The sequence below is a fragment of the Peromyscus californicus genome, unplaced genomic scaffold (assembly GCF_007827085.1).
Source record: "Peromyscus californicus insignis strain IS unplaced genomic scaffold, ASM782708v3 Scaffold_6__1_contigs__length_162567912, whole genome shotgun sequence".
NCBI classification, from domain to species: Eukaryota; Metazoa; Chordata; class Mammalia; order Rodentia; family Cricetidae; genus Peromyscus; species Peromyscus californicus.
Window position 1 is genome coordinate 108,909,184 of NW_026294584.1, and position 17,259 is coordinate 108,926,442.

At 42.2% G+C, this 17,259-nt stretch overlaps 1 protein-coding gene across 33 annotated transcripts in view; it reads right to left on the reverse strand.

Moving 5' to 3' along the window:
* The window catches only part of Magi1 (membrane associated guanylate kinase, WW and PDZ domain containing 1), a 656,033-nt gene that overhangs the window by 140,185 nt on the left and 498,589 nt on the right, over positions 1-17,259 (reverse strand). For all 33 annotated transcript variants that reach the window (XM_052721672.1, XM_052721671.1, XM_052721668.1 and 30 more), the window contains one exon: positions 2,366-2,485. In XM_052721672.1, coding sequence (XP_052577632.1) covers positions 2,366-2,485 — 120 coding nt within the window. The remainder of the gene's footprint in view (positions 1-2,365; positions 2,486-17,259) is intronic.

Consider the following 17,259-nt stretch of genomic DNA (forward strand, 5'->3'; position numbering starts at 1 on the left):
CGCCATGGGCATGAATGGATCTGGCAGCACCAGTCTACAGTCCCTACCTGGAAAGTGGTCTAGGCAAAGGACACAGTCTTCAGGCAGGTTGAGGTGGAGACAGGTGAGTAATAATGTTTCCATTTACCTTTTGTTTCTAATCTTAATGTTCAAAATTTTTGTATGATTATCCAATACATATTTTAAGAGTTTGTAGAGATCCATATAACATAACTATGAATAAATTAGTAATTTAACCTAGTTAATTGTATCATATTATGGTATTCTGTCTCAAATAACAACACTCCAAAGAACAATCAAACATTATATCCAAAGATATAACATTGTTTTCAGAAAATGTCACATTTTCAAGACATATAAATGGTCAACAAGTATCTAAAAGTATCTCAGTATCAGTCATCATCAAAACTAAATCAACACCATAACAAGGTATTGTCTCACTCCAGGCAGAGTAGCTATTAGCAAAAGGACCAAAAGTAGCACACAGCAAACCTGAGGGTGAAGGGGAATTCTTGAACAATGAATATACATTGTATATCCAATAGGAAAAATAGCATAGAAATTCCTTAGAAATATAGAAACAGAAGTAGTTCATGATCCGCTTCATGCTCACATACATATATGTACGTATATACATACATATACGCATATAATATATATATATATATATATATATATATATATATATATATGAAGAGAAAACAGAAGTAAGAGTGTAAAACACATCACTACTCCCATGTTTATTATTGTTCACAATGGTCATGGCTTGGCATCAACCTGAGTATGCCGATGCCCTAGGTTCATTCTCCGGTACCTCATAAAACAGAAGTGGCGGTAAAAGTTGTTACCTCAGTACTGGACAGGTTGGGGCATTGGGATACCAAGTTCAAAGTCAACTTCAGCTACATACTGAGTATCATGCCAGCCTGGACTACATGAGACTCTCCTCAAAAATAAAAATAAAAACTTATTGTTGGTCAACATGGATGATCATGGAGGACATTAGGCTAGATGAAAACATCAGACACAGAAAGACAAATACCTCATGTTTTTACATGCATGTGAAAGACACAATAGCTCTGTAACAGAAGGCGAGAGGAGAATAGTAGCAACTGGAGGCTGGGAAGGGTGTGGAAGACAGAGAAGATGATTAGCAGTAACACGGATACAATTAGCTAAGATGAAAAATCTCCAATTTTCTATCGAATAATAGAGTAACTAGGGCTGTCACTAATTAATTATATATTTCAAAACAACCAGGAGAAAGGACTCTGAATATCCCTAACACAAATGATCAGTGTTAAATGATGAGTATCACTTGTAGTCTGGCCTTGTATCGAACTCATGACCTTCCATTTCAGCATTCCCAGCCCTGGGATTCCAAGTGTATGTCAAGTGTCCTGATCTGATCCTCACATATGTATGAAATATCAGACCTGAATGTCAATTAAAAAAGAAAACACTTAAGAAATCAGCTATGAAAAACCCACACATAGAGAACTAGCTAGATAAATTATAATACAACCCTCAAACAGGTAAGGAAATGTAACTTTTCCCCTATTTGGTTTTGACATAGAAATTTCATTTGTAGAAACTCACACTATAGCTACAGCTAATGCCCATGTTATTAAATACAGTAGTGTTCTGAAAGAGCAAAAATTATAAATATTTTTAAATAATGAAAAATCGTAAAAATTGTTTTTAAAATAACGCAAATGTTTGCATGGAGAGAAAAAAACTAAATATGGTACATTCATAGGAAGTGACTTGAGAAAGGGAAACAGGGAGTTCTCTACTGCTGAATGGCAAGGATCTATAAAGACAGAACAAGACAGACAGGCACAGGGTATCCGGAGCATTCAATGCACACTGTCCTCTGTGCACAACAGGAAGAAACATGAACACACAGAGGGACACACATGCATGCATGTGATACTCAAATGGACTTCAAAGAACAATCAGGAGCTCTGGTCATCAGCCACATTGCTTATTGCACTGAATTCAAGTCAAGCAGGGAGCAGTCTGCCATAGGAAGGTGCTACTCAGTGGTGTTTCTTTATGAACAGTGTAAATACACTTCCGGGTAAAACCAACTAGTGGTAAAAATAGAATTTCATTTCTTCAAGATAAAAACAACAATGCACAAGGGTCCACATCAAAACATAAAACTTAATGTCCTTAAATTCACAAAGTAAAAGAGAAAAGCGATTTGCAAAGAGATCTTTCAAGGCTTTCCATCTTATTAGCACAAACCACATTAAGGCAGACTAATCTCTTCTTACTTCTTTAGACTCCCCAGAGTCTAAACACTCTGTCTGGACCACTGCAGGCACTCGGGATGCCACAGGGCAGCAGGGCAGCTCACCTTCATAGGTGCCGACTTCCAACAGGGTCCCGCTCTGCTCGAGGTCCAAGAACTCTTTCACAGTCAGAAAGCTGTAATCCACGCCAGGCACTTCTCCTTCTCTGGGAGATCGGGTTGTGCCTGCAGCAGAAAATACAAAGGCCCAGGATGCCATCAGTCCATTAGAACAGGGAGTTCCAACCTGAGTAATTAAACAAACCTGCTCAGTAAGCTGGCCTGCCTAGAACTGGAACAGGGGCCCAGGAAAAGTAGCTTTCTAATAGAATGACATCCCCAATTCCTCCCTCCTTCCCTCCAGCAGGGAGATGGGAAACAGGTAATCCAGACAGTTTTAGCATTTTTTTTTAATGCAGCAAGCAAATGAAAAATTGAATCCAATGTCACACAGGCAATGTTCACAATTATCAGCTTTTAGGACTCTAATAAATGCTACAAAGTTATCTTCCCTAAGCTTGGAGCCTAAAGGATTTGTATTGTTATCAGAGGCCTTGAAAATCCTTGTTCACAATACATCTAGCAAACTCCAGTGTAATAAGCCTTTGAAGAAAATGATACCCAGTGCATAGACATAGCACTGCAGAAATGTGACTGCTCAATCTGGGCACGGACATCTCCCAGGATTAAAATGCTGCTTCCTCCAGGTAATTATTATGCTCAATAAAACGTGGACACCCATGAGCTCCGAGGACAGACAAAGGACACTGTGTATGAAAGGAAAACTCCCCTTGAATTAATCTGTTCACACTCTCAACAGCTAATCAATGTATCCATTTCTCTCAGGAAATGACACGGGCCACAGAGAGCATTTAAGACGTTCTGCCCAAGCTCTGAACTGTAAAACTATCTATCACACTTCAGCACAGTGCCAACCAAAGAGGGGAAACAAGGTGAATGTGGTTCAGATCTACACCAAAGGAGAAAATAATACGATGCGAACACACAGCATGTACTGGGAACCCGTGATTAATGTTATGAGAACAAAATCTGGGCAATACAATATGGTTTCTGATCCTATGTAAACCCTGCAAGCCTACAACTAGGGGATGAGACTCAGTGGAGTTCACAAGGCATCATCCATGGTGGTAATTTACCGTTTTCCAGTACAATAAGCAGGGTTTTGTCTTCTTCCCCGAACTCTCTCCTTGCAATTGTAAAGCAATTAAGTAAGCAACTGTATGCAAGCAGCAGTTCTAATACCTTTGGTGCAGCATGCAGTCTGATCCCATACCTGTATAAAACAGCATTGACATGCATAGCATGTGTAGCTATAACTTCCTAAGGTCAAAACCCTCAAGAATTACTGCATAATCTGCTCAGGCTGAATCCATTTCTCTGAGCATCCAAAATTTAAAATATCTTAAATCCATATGTCTTATAAGATAGCTTCAATTTTTTCCCAGAATGGTAGTTTCTCACAACCAATACATGGCTTTGGGCAAAGAGGCTATTGGTGCCACCCAGAACTCAACTCCTATATTCTTTGCTGGTTTGTTCCCCCTTCTGGTCCTGAGTGGATAAAAGGATAGTGTGCGATCTTTAAACTTCTATCCCAGTTATCACAGGCTAGGATCATTGGTGATGCTTGCTTGGCATGTTCCATCCCCAGAAAGGCAAAACAGGCACCAGATACCAGCACACAGTTGATACTGGAGAAAACCAAGAGCAACATACACCACAGGAGAGCAGAGGTCTGGATGGGAAGGACAAATTCATGGTCTGGCTCTCTACTCACAGTCTCAGGCATGTTCCTTAGTTTCTATGACTTAACAGTGTCCGCTTTGCAAGACAGGGTTAACAACAGCACTTACACCACAGGCTTGCTGAACGAGTCTGCTGGGATAATACTTGCAGTCAGTAATTGTTAGTGGGTATTGTTTTTATGTTGTTAGGATTAAATGAGTTTATAGAGTCTTATATTTCCAATTCCACTATAACAATTTGCAATTATCAAATATATACAAATATGTATACATCTACACATGTATATAATGCCATTGTTTGTCTCAATTACTTAATAATTTTCTGAGGTCCCAATGAATGCCAAGTGATGATGAAAGTGCAGAGATAGCATTGGTAAATGAGGCAAAGTTCATGGGAAAAATGATCATTTTACTGTGAGACATAAAATATGTATGGGGCTGGAGAGATGATTCAGAGGTTAAGAGCACCGGCTATTCTTCCAGAGGTCCTGAGATCAATTCCCAGCAACCACATGGTGGCTCACAACCATCTAGAATGAAGTCTGGTGCCTTCTTCAGATAAACATGTATATGTGATAAATAAAATAAATCTAAAAGAAAATATGTATGTATGTAGACAAGCACAGAGTATAGTTGTGGGTAAAAACAAAAAAAAATGTATCTTAGTGCCATGCAGCCTAAAGGGTTGGAAAGGGGGAAAAGGAGGCACCCACACAGTGGCAGCTCCTAACTGGCTGTAACTCCAGTCCCAGGGGATGGATGCCCTCTTCTGGCCTCCATGTGTACTTCATACTCTTGGTGCACAGACACATTCAGACAAACTACCAATATACATAATAATAAAAATTGGGGGAAAAGGAAACTCATTACATACTATTGTTGGAATTCTCAGGGTCAAATCTGGGCTTAGGAGACCCAACAAGTTAGATGAACCATCCTCCATATGCTAACTGAAGAGACAAGTAGTCCAGAAAAGCAGAGAAAGATGGTAGTTCAGTGTAGTCACACTGGGAAAAGAATGAGTAAAGAGGTCTGATGACCCCCAAATCCATCTTCAGGGTGCTGCCACGAGGTTTAGGTTTCTATGGAGTGTAAGAGGTATGCATAACTACGCAGTTCCCATCAAGGTGTGATCATGTCCATCACTGACCCAGACTGCCTCCCAAAGTTGTCAGGACTATGTGGAATCTCTTCGGGGAGGCAAGTTCCTCCTTTGGCTGGTACTAGGTAGGATGCCAGCCTTTCCTTCACCCACATGAGGTTTCTGGGGAAAAATTTGGGGGGGGGGGGTCCGTTGTTTCAATAGTCCTAGTAATACAAGTGTCTCTCTTTTAGATATCCTCTCTCCTAACAAGAAGGTTAGAACCACTCTGCCTGCATTTTAAAGATAAACACACAGTAACCTGCTGGTGGATTAGATATGCTATGTAAGAGAGAATAATGGAGACTTTTTAAAGGTTTTTAACCTGGACAAATGGGTGATGCCATTTATAAAAGTTGAAATCATGGAACAAATAGTTCCAAGGGGAAGGGTCAAAAAAGTTCACCTTGGTCATGTTAAATTTGAGATTAGACACTTTGGTGTAGAAAGCCCAAGGAACAGTGACCTTGTAAATCTGCAGGTCAAGCCGAGTTTGAGAAATTAGTTGTCCGTTATCAGCAAGTCAGGGGCATCTGAAGACAAAATATTGAGAGAGAAAACCTGAGTAGAGTGTGGCGGGAAAGAAGCTGAGAAGCACTGGCTGGACAGTAAGACCTTCCACTCTCTACCCTAGAAATTCCAGGAAGATTCTGGAAGACAGCTGAGCAGAAGTCAGAGAGGAAGAAGCAAAGGCGGGCGGGGTCCTGAAGCCAAGAGAAAAAGTTGCTTAGTCAGCAACTTGTACGCCACCAATAACCAACAGTCATCCTGGGAAATCCTCTCTGGACAGGCCGCGGGAGGATCCGCCCTGAGTCTGTTCTTATGGCAAACTCGCACTCAGCTTCCACCCTCAAATTCCATCAACCTAGTCCATTCAAAAGAAGACGAGGAGAAAATAAAACCAAACGAAAGATCCCCTCAGCCTTAAAAGTCTTCCTAGACCATTGAGTGCTGTTTTCCCCTTTGCCTGGCTCTGGCTCATATTTGCCGACTCTTTTTTACACGTTATCACATCCTATTTGCCAGATTTACTTTAAAGACAATCGTCACCCCAGGGTCTGCATTTCCTGAAAGGATTAGAAATAATCAGGAACTTCAAAAATTACATTTTACGGGAAAAATGAAGCTACTAGAGACACTGTCTTTCCAAGAAAACAAATCTGTTTCCAACAGCCTTTGAGCTGCGGGGAGGAGGTGGGAAGGCGGATGAGTCTCCACCCATTGGGCTCACAGGGCTTATTACTCAGATGAAACCTGTCCTCACTATAGGCTACCAAGAGGGTTACTCCCAGGGATGCTCCGAGCAACCCACTTTGGGTCTGGGCCAACTTCCCAGGATCCATTCAGAGAGGATGCTGGGGGAAAAGGCCACAGGGAGGGGCCCCGCCTCCTCTTTTCTTGTAACAGAATGACAGGCTGCTGGCTGGACACACGCCTGACAGATGGCATTTCAAAGGGATTTCGGGAGCCATCTGGGGTGGGTACAATGATTACAAACCGTGCTTCTAACAAAGCCAGAAGGGTTACTTCCTGAAAGAAGAGAAGTAAAACAGATTCTATCATATTAGGAAGACACACAAGAATAGACCAGACTCACAAACTCCAGCTTTCTGCAGCCTAAAATGCTACCTTCTGTTTGTGGAGCTGGAAACCAGGCCAGCAATGTCTTCCAGTTATTAGCTTTACGCTCATAAACAGAGGGTTTCTCCTCTTCGAGAAAAGGAGACCATCAGACACCAGGGGGAACAATGGCTTCTAGCTCCTGGATGTTTACTCGTAGAAAGACATTCAGCATTTAATCAAGAATATATTTAATCTGCACAAGAAACCATAGAGGTAGAAGTAGGATTAATATTATACTCGTGAAGAATTCTGAGATTCAGATGAGGAAAGTAACCCATTCACGGCCATATAAAAGGTAGGTGAGATTAAATGATTTAAGTCATTTAACATGATTTAAAAGGTAACAGTTGATACCATCTCTCATTCTAAACTAGCCTTGTCTAACAGAACCTTCTGCTGTGGTGAAAACACTTCATTTTGGTGCTGCCCAACATGTAGGCTCTACCCACACGTGCCTGTTGAAAGGTGATTACCAGGTCTGGGAAGTGGCTCGGAGGATTCAGTGCGTGCCATGCACACATGAGGCCTTGGGTTCAGATGCTAGAGAGCATCCACGTAAAAGCCAGGAGCGGAAGAAATTTGAGTCTGTAATTCCAGTAGAAGAGTGGGGAACGGAGTGTAGACTCAGAAGGCTCCTCAGAGCTTGCTGGCCAGCCAGTTTAGCTAATCTGTGAGCTCCATGTTCAATGAAAGACTACATCTCAAAAAATAAGAGAGAAGAGAAAAGATGCTCCCAAGTCCACTTTCAGCTATGTATCACATGCACACACAACTACACACACACACACACACACACACACACACACACACACACACACACACACACACGGGGGTGGGCGTGGGGTGACTACTGAGGCTGTGGAACTAAATTCAATATTACTCACTTTAAATGTGAAGAAGCCCTGCTAACAGCAGTGGACTAGCCAGTCGAGCTCTACTGGAGAAAGGATCTGTGTTGCTGGTTATACACTGTGTTTGATACAGCCCCCCAAAGATTTCAAGCTCTCAAAGTAACAAGAAACATACTTATATTAAACGGCAAGACATCTTGAACGGCTATTTGAAAAAATCTTCCATTTTTTCAAAGCTTGTATATGCTTTGAAAAATGATCTAGTTAAAGCCTGTGTTTTTGGGAGCAAAAAAAATTTTTTTAAATATACTTGTATAGCATGGATTGCAAACAAATTAAACACAGTAAAATGAGGGAGAAAAGGAAGCAGCCCTCCACAGGGAAGAGATGGGACTGAGCTTGGTGGGTTTGCCCTCAGCAACAGTTTTAGCCATGGAACGGCAAACGGGCAGGACCGTTAGACTGTAGGCAGCCGCCAGAAGGAATGTCTGCATCGTGCACTGAGGAGACATGAACAAGTCACAGAATAACAGATGACTGCGGCTGCAGTGACCCAAGAATGGAGAATGAAAAGGCCATGCTTCGTAGGCTCATATTCTACCAGATAACCGGTTGGAAGAATTCTAAAGTCTTAATGCTGGGCACTTCAAGAGGGTGGCTGCAGAAATGGGAGAGATAAAAAATTCTTCCTTTCAGTAAATACTCTCATATTCTGGACTTGGGCGGGGGGGGGGGGGGGGGGCGCTTATTTATTGCTGCATCTCATGAACTGAATAAAATGATTCCTTAACTCTTGGACACTAGTCAACCATCACCAGTCTTAACTTATTCACCAGAAAAACATGTAAAGGAATTATAGGCTCCAGTCAGTGACACTAACAATGCATTTCAAGGTTTCCCACGTGACAGAAAGCTAACACCAAGGTCAAGAACACACACTTTCAGTTGTGAATAAGAACACACTGGGAATAAAGTTGCAGAAAAGGTGGTACTATTTTTCCCTGATATTACTTTTAAAACTCAAAGTGTTAATGTTAATCATTACAGCCGTCTTTAATTGTTTTAAGGTAGAATCTAAACTCCCAACCCTTTTTACCACCAGATCATAACTTAATCTGAGCACTGTCCTATTGAATGTCTCAGTGTGAATTAGCAAAGGCCCCAGAGTTCTCCTAGCAAATATTGAGTGGCTATTTGCTTCTTATGCACATTTTATGGTCCATAAACTTTTAGTATACCTGGCTTCAGTGACCCTCGCTGAGGCAATCAGAAAGTGACCTTCTTTGCCATCACACTCTATTCACCGTAGCTGAAGAGAGGACACTGGGCCGAAAGCCCTTCTTCCAGCCATCCCTCTGTAATACCCAGGCAGCTGAAGAGACCCCAGTGCTGAAGGGCCTCTAAGCAGTCTCCTGCTGATTCAGGTTCCCAACACCAGCAGGTTTCCAGACCAGCCATCCCAATGGAGTTCTTTCTCAGCAACTGTACAAACGCTCTCAGGCCCAGCCTGCTAACTGGGTCATGATCATCTCACTCAGATTGAGCAGCAATGGTATCGTTTGCTGTTATATTAATTTGGGCCTTGTTTATCAAAATCTACTAAGACTTCACAAAGATTACTGTCATTTCCACTGCTTAGGACGGTTGAACACACTACACACAGACACCATTTCATCTTGCTACACAACTGCTTGCATTCCTTAGACATCCGGGATATCTGACAAGGCCAGACTTACGCTATTCATTCTTTAGCTAACGGAGACAGAGCACAGATGTATGCATTGCTCCCCCACCCCCATTTACTCCATTACCAACCTCTCACAGTAATTTTTTTTTACAGCTCTGAAGACCAGAGGCACTACTCAATATTTGCCCTTCAAATAATTTTTCAAAAGCTTTAACATGACAATTTGTTTAAAAATATTTAATATAAATGTATCATACATTCCAATAATCTAATTCATTTCTTCCAGAGAAGTGAAACGCAAGTTTACAAAACCAAACAAAAATGTTTACAAATGTTTATGGAAGGCTTCTTTTGTAATCACCTCAAACTGGATATGACCTAAATGGTCTTCAACTGGACAAACTGTGGTGTGCCACTGCAATGCAACAACACCCAGAAAAACAACTGTTACATAACAGTGTGGCTAAATCTCAATTACATTGTGCTAAGTGGGGAAAAAGCCGGACCTGGAAGACTACACGCGGTATAATACCATTTACATGATGGTCTATAAAAGGTAAAATTACCATATGACAGACAGGCTACTGCAGAGAGATAGTGTGGGTGGTATGAAATGACCACACAGGGCATCACAAGATGACTGGGGAGAAGAGAACACAGAAACACTGCATCCTGACAGTAGTAGATGGCGTTCATTAGTTAACCTGTGGTACACTGTCTTAGCTCATTTTCATGTTGCTGTGATAAAATAACCTCACAAAAAGAACTTAAGGAAGGGTTCATTTTGGTTCATAGTTCCAGATACAGTCTATCATGGTCAGGAACTCAAAGCAATGGGAACTGGATAGCTGGTCACACTGCATTCACAATCAGGAAGCAGAGAGAGATGGATGAATGCTTCTGCCCAGTCCACTGTCTCCTTTATATATAGTCCAGGATCCTAATCTAGAGAATGATGGTACCATAGTGATTTGGATCTTCCTACCCCAAGTAATCACTGGTGAACTCTACTTCTTATTAGTTATTTTTAACAAAAGGAAATGTCTAGCATTTCATTAAATGGAGAATCAGTTTCATTTTGTCATAAATACCAACCAAAAATAAATACAATAAAAAAATAAAACCCGTTTATCCAATCTGGAACCCAAGGCTTAAATTCCCTTATTACAAAAGGAGATAACCACCGTGACTATGGAACGGAGACCACCTCCTTAACTTAATTATAAGGCTTGGTCATAACTGGAGCTGCAACAATCCACCAGAGACCAGGTGGCTAACGCTGAACAAGCCTATACTTCTCACAGTGCAGGTTCTGTCTGGACTGGAGGCAGGACTTTCAGGGAGCGAGGGGGTCAGGGAGGAAAGCGTGAGCTCTTTCTTTTTCAATGACATTAACTCCATCAGGAGTAACCAATGCTGTCCTAAGCCGTTCTAATCATCTCCTAGAGCAGAAGTTCATGAGACCTTTGGGGGAGGTCGAATGACCCTTCACAGGGGCCACCTAAGACCATTGGAAAACACAGATATTTACGTTACAACTCAAATTAAGGCATTTTACAATTCTGTATGTCTCAGCTATACCACTCCTGGGTATTCACCCAAAAGACTCCAAGTCATCAAAAAGAAATGCGGTGGGTTTGGCTAAGTTGGATGAGAAGAAAGCTGATAAAGCATTCTCAGGATTTCCAGGAGCAGGAAGCAATTTCAAGAATACAACGTCCACATCCCCAAAGAGGTGGTGTGGGATGGGTGGTTTTTTTGGTCATTTAATGGGTTTTGGGTCTGGGATAATTTTCATTGATTGGGGGGGTTGGTTACAAGCTGTTGTCAAGGGTTAGGAAAAAGGCTAAGCAAAGGAGATTAGATTTAAGGTTCTTGTTTAAAAAAAAAGAGAGAAAGAAAGAAGAAGAAAAAGACAATTAATAGTTTTAAATACTTTACATTGGATTGGATTGTTTTATATTGTATACAAATTATATATATTGAAATTGATATTGTTAGAAAATGCTTTATGTATATTTCTAATTGTACTGTTTATTTAACAATGTAATGCAATTTTCTGATCCTTGAATGTTATTATTACCAACTATTAGGATATAAAGAAATGAAGGTTAGTAGTTAGACATTACAATAGAAATTGTAGTCATATTAGATATGTTTTAAAAATTGAGCAGATATATTTTAGACAGGTCATCTTCAAACCCTTCAGAGATCTGCAGAATATGGCATTTAAAATGTTTTAATAACTTAGAAAATTTTTCTTTTTTGTTATGACTATGAGACATGTCGGCTCCTGGCAGTACCAATCTACTTCAGAGAAAATATGGGCATTGAAGAAACTGCATATGGAGTTAACTTTCATTGTGGCAAAAGTTAGCCACTGGACAACAAAGTATCCTCGAATCAACTGCTGACAAAATGGACAGACAGGACATGAAACAAAGGACTACTGATTCTTGCCAAAACAAGTGTGGTTCTTTATCAAAAGGCATCTTCTGAGGCCAGGACAATATGGCACCATCCCTGAAGTGGCCTTCGCAATTCGGAAAAGGTACAGTGCCCTTTTCTTCGAAGGCAGCTGAACAGGCAGTGGGCTGATGGCCTCTGATGTGCAATGAAACAGCAGCTGAAACAGTTATTCTTGAAGAGTAACTAAGCTCACGCCTCTCAATAGTAGACTGGCATTTGATAGAGGGATGTGGAGAAGAACGGGATGCTGAGATGAAGCCATATATACACAGCCAAGAAGAATGGACAGCTGAATTAAAAAACCATCAACAATTTCCAGAATTTAAAATCCTGAATCATGACATGACACTAGTGGAATTCAGGTGTTTCTGGTACATGGAATGCTCTCACCCAATGTGAGGTTGAACTGTTGACCTTGTGTACATCCTACTTCACAAATGAGTCTGTCAAACACGCTAAGCCTATAGGCTGAAGATGATGCCCCAACACTGCGGAGAAACCTCAGATGATTGTCCAGGCAGCTGGCTGTTTCTGTCAACTCACAATTTTTTGGAAGTTGCTTGCATATACTTCCCGTTTTTATTTTTTTGTTAGTTAATATTATTTCCTTCTTGGGTCTCTGAGGGAGTTGAAGATTAGTTAGTTATAGTTGAAGATTAATTAGGATAGAAAGTGAATTAGATACAATAGAATAGATAATGGAATTATTTTCTCTGAATTTGTCAAATACAAATGAACTTATATTGTATATAGTTATTGTACTTTTGTATATAGTTTTTCTTATGTTAGTTATAAGCTTTTTCTTTTTTTTATTAAAATAGAAAAGGGGAAATATGGGGATATTTTATTTGTATTAAAATGTTATTTTTATGTTAATAAATAAAGTTGCCTGGGAGTCAGAGCTATTAGCAAGCCATAGGAAAGCAGGGCAGTGGTGGCGTACTCTTGTAATCCCAGCACTTGGTAGGCAGAGCTGGGTAAGTCTCTGTGTGTTCAGGGATACAGCCATTATTGGATACACATGCCTTTAATCAATACCAATCATGGAAAACCTGGAGGCCTATACAGACAGGCCGTGAGGAGGCAGTCATGTGGTTGGGTTTACAACCAATGAGAAGGCACGACAGGAACTCTATATAAAGACTTTAACACAGGGGTAGCTCTGGTTCGGAGAGGTAGGACCACCGCAGGAGGAAGGGTAAGGTTTTAGCTCATAGCTCTGACCTCTTGGCTTTCTTCTTTGCATTTGTTCTGTGTTTCTTATTTAATAAGAAGGTTGGTTACATCTACACTGACCCCAAGTTGTATGGCATTCTGTCACATTACCTCTTGATCAGAGAAACTCGGGGAAGAGCCCAGACTCCATTCAGTAACGAATTCCAGTACAAAGGGACGTGAGCATTAATCACTCTTCTGCTTTGTCCATGGGAGAGAATGTGATCACAGATAAATGCAGAGAGCCTGCATGCATTAAACACAGGAAAGCAGAAGTCTCCAGCTGTTGCTGATTCATTCCAAACAGCAGCAAAAACATTCAGGAAATAAAGAATCTTCACCATGAGAGGTTCCCTTATCAAAAATCAACCCCTGGGGATTATCTTGACACATATTCCACCTGAGTAGAATTCAGGAAGTGAGGAATGCCACATCTGAATGGGAAGGGTTGTCTGTGATAATTGGGGACCTAAGCTGATTTTATCCATTATGACAGGTGATACTTTCATTTTCTCTGAAGTCATTACACTAGTGTTTGTATATAATGGAATGGATTCATCTTCAATGTTTTCAATTGGACAATTTTCAAAAGCTTGTGAAAAAAGTGATTATTTTAAATGAAAAACAATGATTAAGAATATCATATTTCCATAAATTAGGTGACTTTGCTTGCCCAATACAGAATGAATAATGGTTCTAATATTAGGCAGCTTGCTTTCTTAGTTTAAAAGAAAAAAAAAGCTCAGAAGTGACTGCTAATGAGCATATGGTTTCTTTGGGGATAATGAAAATATTTTGCAATTAATTGGTTGCAATAGTTGCACAGTCCTGTGAATGTAATGCAAACCAATGAATTGTACTATTCAAAAGGGGGGAATTTTATGGTACATAAACTGTACATCAATAAGGCTGTTAAAATATAAATAAATGTTGGCTGGGCAGGGTGATGCATGGTTGTAACTCCAGCACTTAAGTAGTTCAAGCAGGAGGAGTTTGAAGGAAGCTGGGGCTACATAATGAATTTAAGGCCAGTCTTAGATACATAGTGAGAGACCCTAATTCAAAACAGATAAAAAGTATGCATGTGTGTGTGTTACCCTTAAAGATAAATGTGCAAGTAAAGTCTAGTCTCTGCTCTCACTTTTCAGAGAAAGTCCAAGTTCAGAAATCAATGTCCACTTTATATAATTTCCCTTAACACTTCAGAGATCTTGAGCTCTTCCAGAATTTGTGTAGAGAAATTACAAAATCTAAAATCAGGCTTTATACATTTAAATCTCAGCTCAGGTTTTTACAAACTCAGAAATGACAGTCAAGGTCAACACCTTAGTTTCTTTATCTCTAAAATGGGAATAATTATGATAAAAATATAACAACACATTCTTCATGAGATGTGTAATGTTATATAAGACAATGCGTGTAAAATGCTTAGCTGGGTCAGAATATGCACTTGTGAAGTACCAGCTGTAACAATGGGAACATCATCATCATCACCCTGACAAACTCTGTAGCTCAAGGAACCAAATCTAGTGATTGTGCTGGGACAGGTGGGGGCAGACACTGTAGCTCAGTGGCAGACAGCTTGCTTCCCTTGCAGCAAGGCCTGGGTTTGAGCTGCAGCACCACACCTAAGAAAGTAATAAAGACCCAGCTATTGGTCACTTGCTGTTCTTACACAGAACACAGGCTTTCTTCACTCAATGCCTAATTTCACTCTTCAAAGGAGGGTACGTTTTCCCTGCCTTCACCAAAGTTTCCATCTTCAGTCAACATTTTTCAAAGCCTTTCGCACAATGTATGTAACTTTAACTATACCTCCTTGGGTTATCTTTAGATGACAAGTCACACGGTCCACATATTGTGTAAACAGCATCACTTTAATCATTTAGCACTAGCACTGGTATTGATTCACAAGAATATGTCAATATGTTTGCACATAATGTCTACATTGGAAAAACTCAATACTCCCAATCCCTTATCAACCATATTATTCTTCATGTGGCTGACTCCTTTTCATTGAATGAATGTAATACTTATTTATTTAATAAATAACACAAGTGGATTCAAAGACAGATAACAATGTTTAGTACTAAGACTGAACAATTCTAAGAACAATTCCAGATGGATATAAGAACAAAGGTTGATGTGAATGGCCTGCTAGTCACCCGAGTCCAAGGTGATGTAGGGGCCTGAGCTGTTGCCAAGGGTCATGTCTGGGTCTGTGACCCTGCCACAACCAGGGTCTGTGTTGACGTTCATGGCTCCTGAGACCATTAAAGGCTATGCCGATGCCTGAACTCTGGGTTGCCACCTGGGGCCATGTTGGTGTCCGAGGGCCACACGGTCATGGGGGCCATGCCAATCAGAGTAGCCTGTGCTTCTACCTGGGACCATGGTGACATCCAGGACTAGGTGGTTGCCTAGGACCATGTCTGGGCCCATGGTCTTATCACAACTCGGGTCTGCTGTGGGATGGTCTGTATGTCAAGTGTGTTGCTGATTGGTCAATAAATAAATCACTGATTGGCCAGTGGCCAGGCAGGAAGTATAGGCGGGACAAAGAGGAGAATAAAGCTGGGAAGTGGAAGGCTGAGTCAGAGACACTGCCAGCCGCCATGATGACAAACAGCATGTGAAGATGCTGGTAAGCCACAAGCCACGTGGCAAGGTATAGATTTATAGAAATGGATTAATTTAAGCTGTAAGAACAGTTAGCAAGAAGCCTGCCACGGCCATACAGTTTGTAACCAATATAAGTCTCTGTGTTTACTTGGTCGGGTCTGAGCGGCTGTGGGACTGGCAGGTGATAGAGATTTGTCCTGACTGTGGGCCAGGCAGGAAAACTCTAGCAACTGGGGTCTGTACTGATGATGTCTGTGGCCCATGTTGCCACCAAAGACCACACAGATGCTTGGGTCTGGGCCGCAACCTGTGGCCATGAGGGTGTTCAAGGGCCATGTGACTGTAGGGGCCATGCTGATCTGAGTGGTCTGTGCTGTCACCCGGGACCATGGTGTTGTCCAGGTCAGGGCTGCTGCTGAGGGGCCATGTCTGGGTATGTGGCCCTAAAGCAGCCAGGGTCTGAGTTGATGTCCATGGTTCCTGTTACTACCAAGGGCTGTGTGGATGACCAGGATCTGGTCAGCTATCTGAGACCATATGTGGGTGCCTGAGGGCTACAATGCCACCAGGGCCATGGTGATATCCAGGCCTGAGCTACTGCCAAGGGTTCATGCTCCTATTGCAGTTGGGGTCTTTGATGATGTCTGTGTCCCGTGTTAGCACAGGGAGTCACTGGAACCATGCCCTGCTGAGCCGGCTCTGCCCTTCATTGACCCTAGGATGGCTGGCCCTGGCCATTACTGGATATTGAAGCAGGAGAGCTGGCCCCGCCCCTCCGGGCAGAGCTAGTGCCCGGCTCCCCACACACACTTGGGAAAGATGGCTCCACCCCTCACCATAGGCAAGCACCGCACCAGAGCAGCACACTAGATCTGACCCTGTGGTCAGAGATGCAGGTGAGCCGACTCTGAGGGGTTGAGAGCAGGAGAGCTGACCTTGCCCCTTTATCTGTCATGTGGTGGCATGGGTGAGAGAAAGATGTCCTCTCCCCCCCCCACCCCCGCCCCCTGCCGCCTCCCACCCATTAGCACCTGCAGCAGGTGAGGGAGCTAGTCCAGGGTCACAAGAGTGGGAGAGCTAGCCCTGGTCCTTACTGGCTGCAGCACACAAGAGAGTGGGCAATGCACCCCACCTGGACATCATACTAGAGCTGACCCTTTTGTTGGGGGCACAAGTGAGTCCGCCCTGAAGGCATCAGAGCAGGAGAGCTACCCCCACCCCCATATCCCCCCGACAGCAATTGGGAAAGTGGGCCCTGCACCTTGCCTGGGCAAAACAATAGAGCTGGCCATGTTGGTGTGAGTGTGGGCGACCCGGATTCGGGGACCTGAAGACAGAATGGGCCCAGCTCCTTGCTGCAGGTTGCACTGGGTGACCTAGCCGAGGTAGTGCTGGAGAGCTCACCCAGGCAGTGAGGATGGGGGAAAGCTGCTGGCAGGGTGACCAACCCAGCTACCACCCAGGCCCAGAACCATCCCAACATCCACCTCATCTATGAACTGTTGGAGCGGGTGAAAGGGGCAAACCTACAGATCCAAAACAGCAAGATCTCCATGGCAAAGGACAACAACAGGATAGTCAAGAGG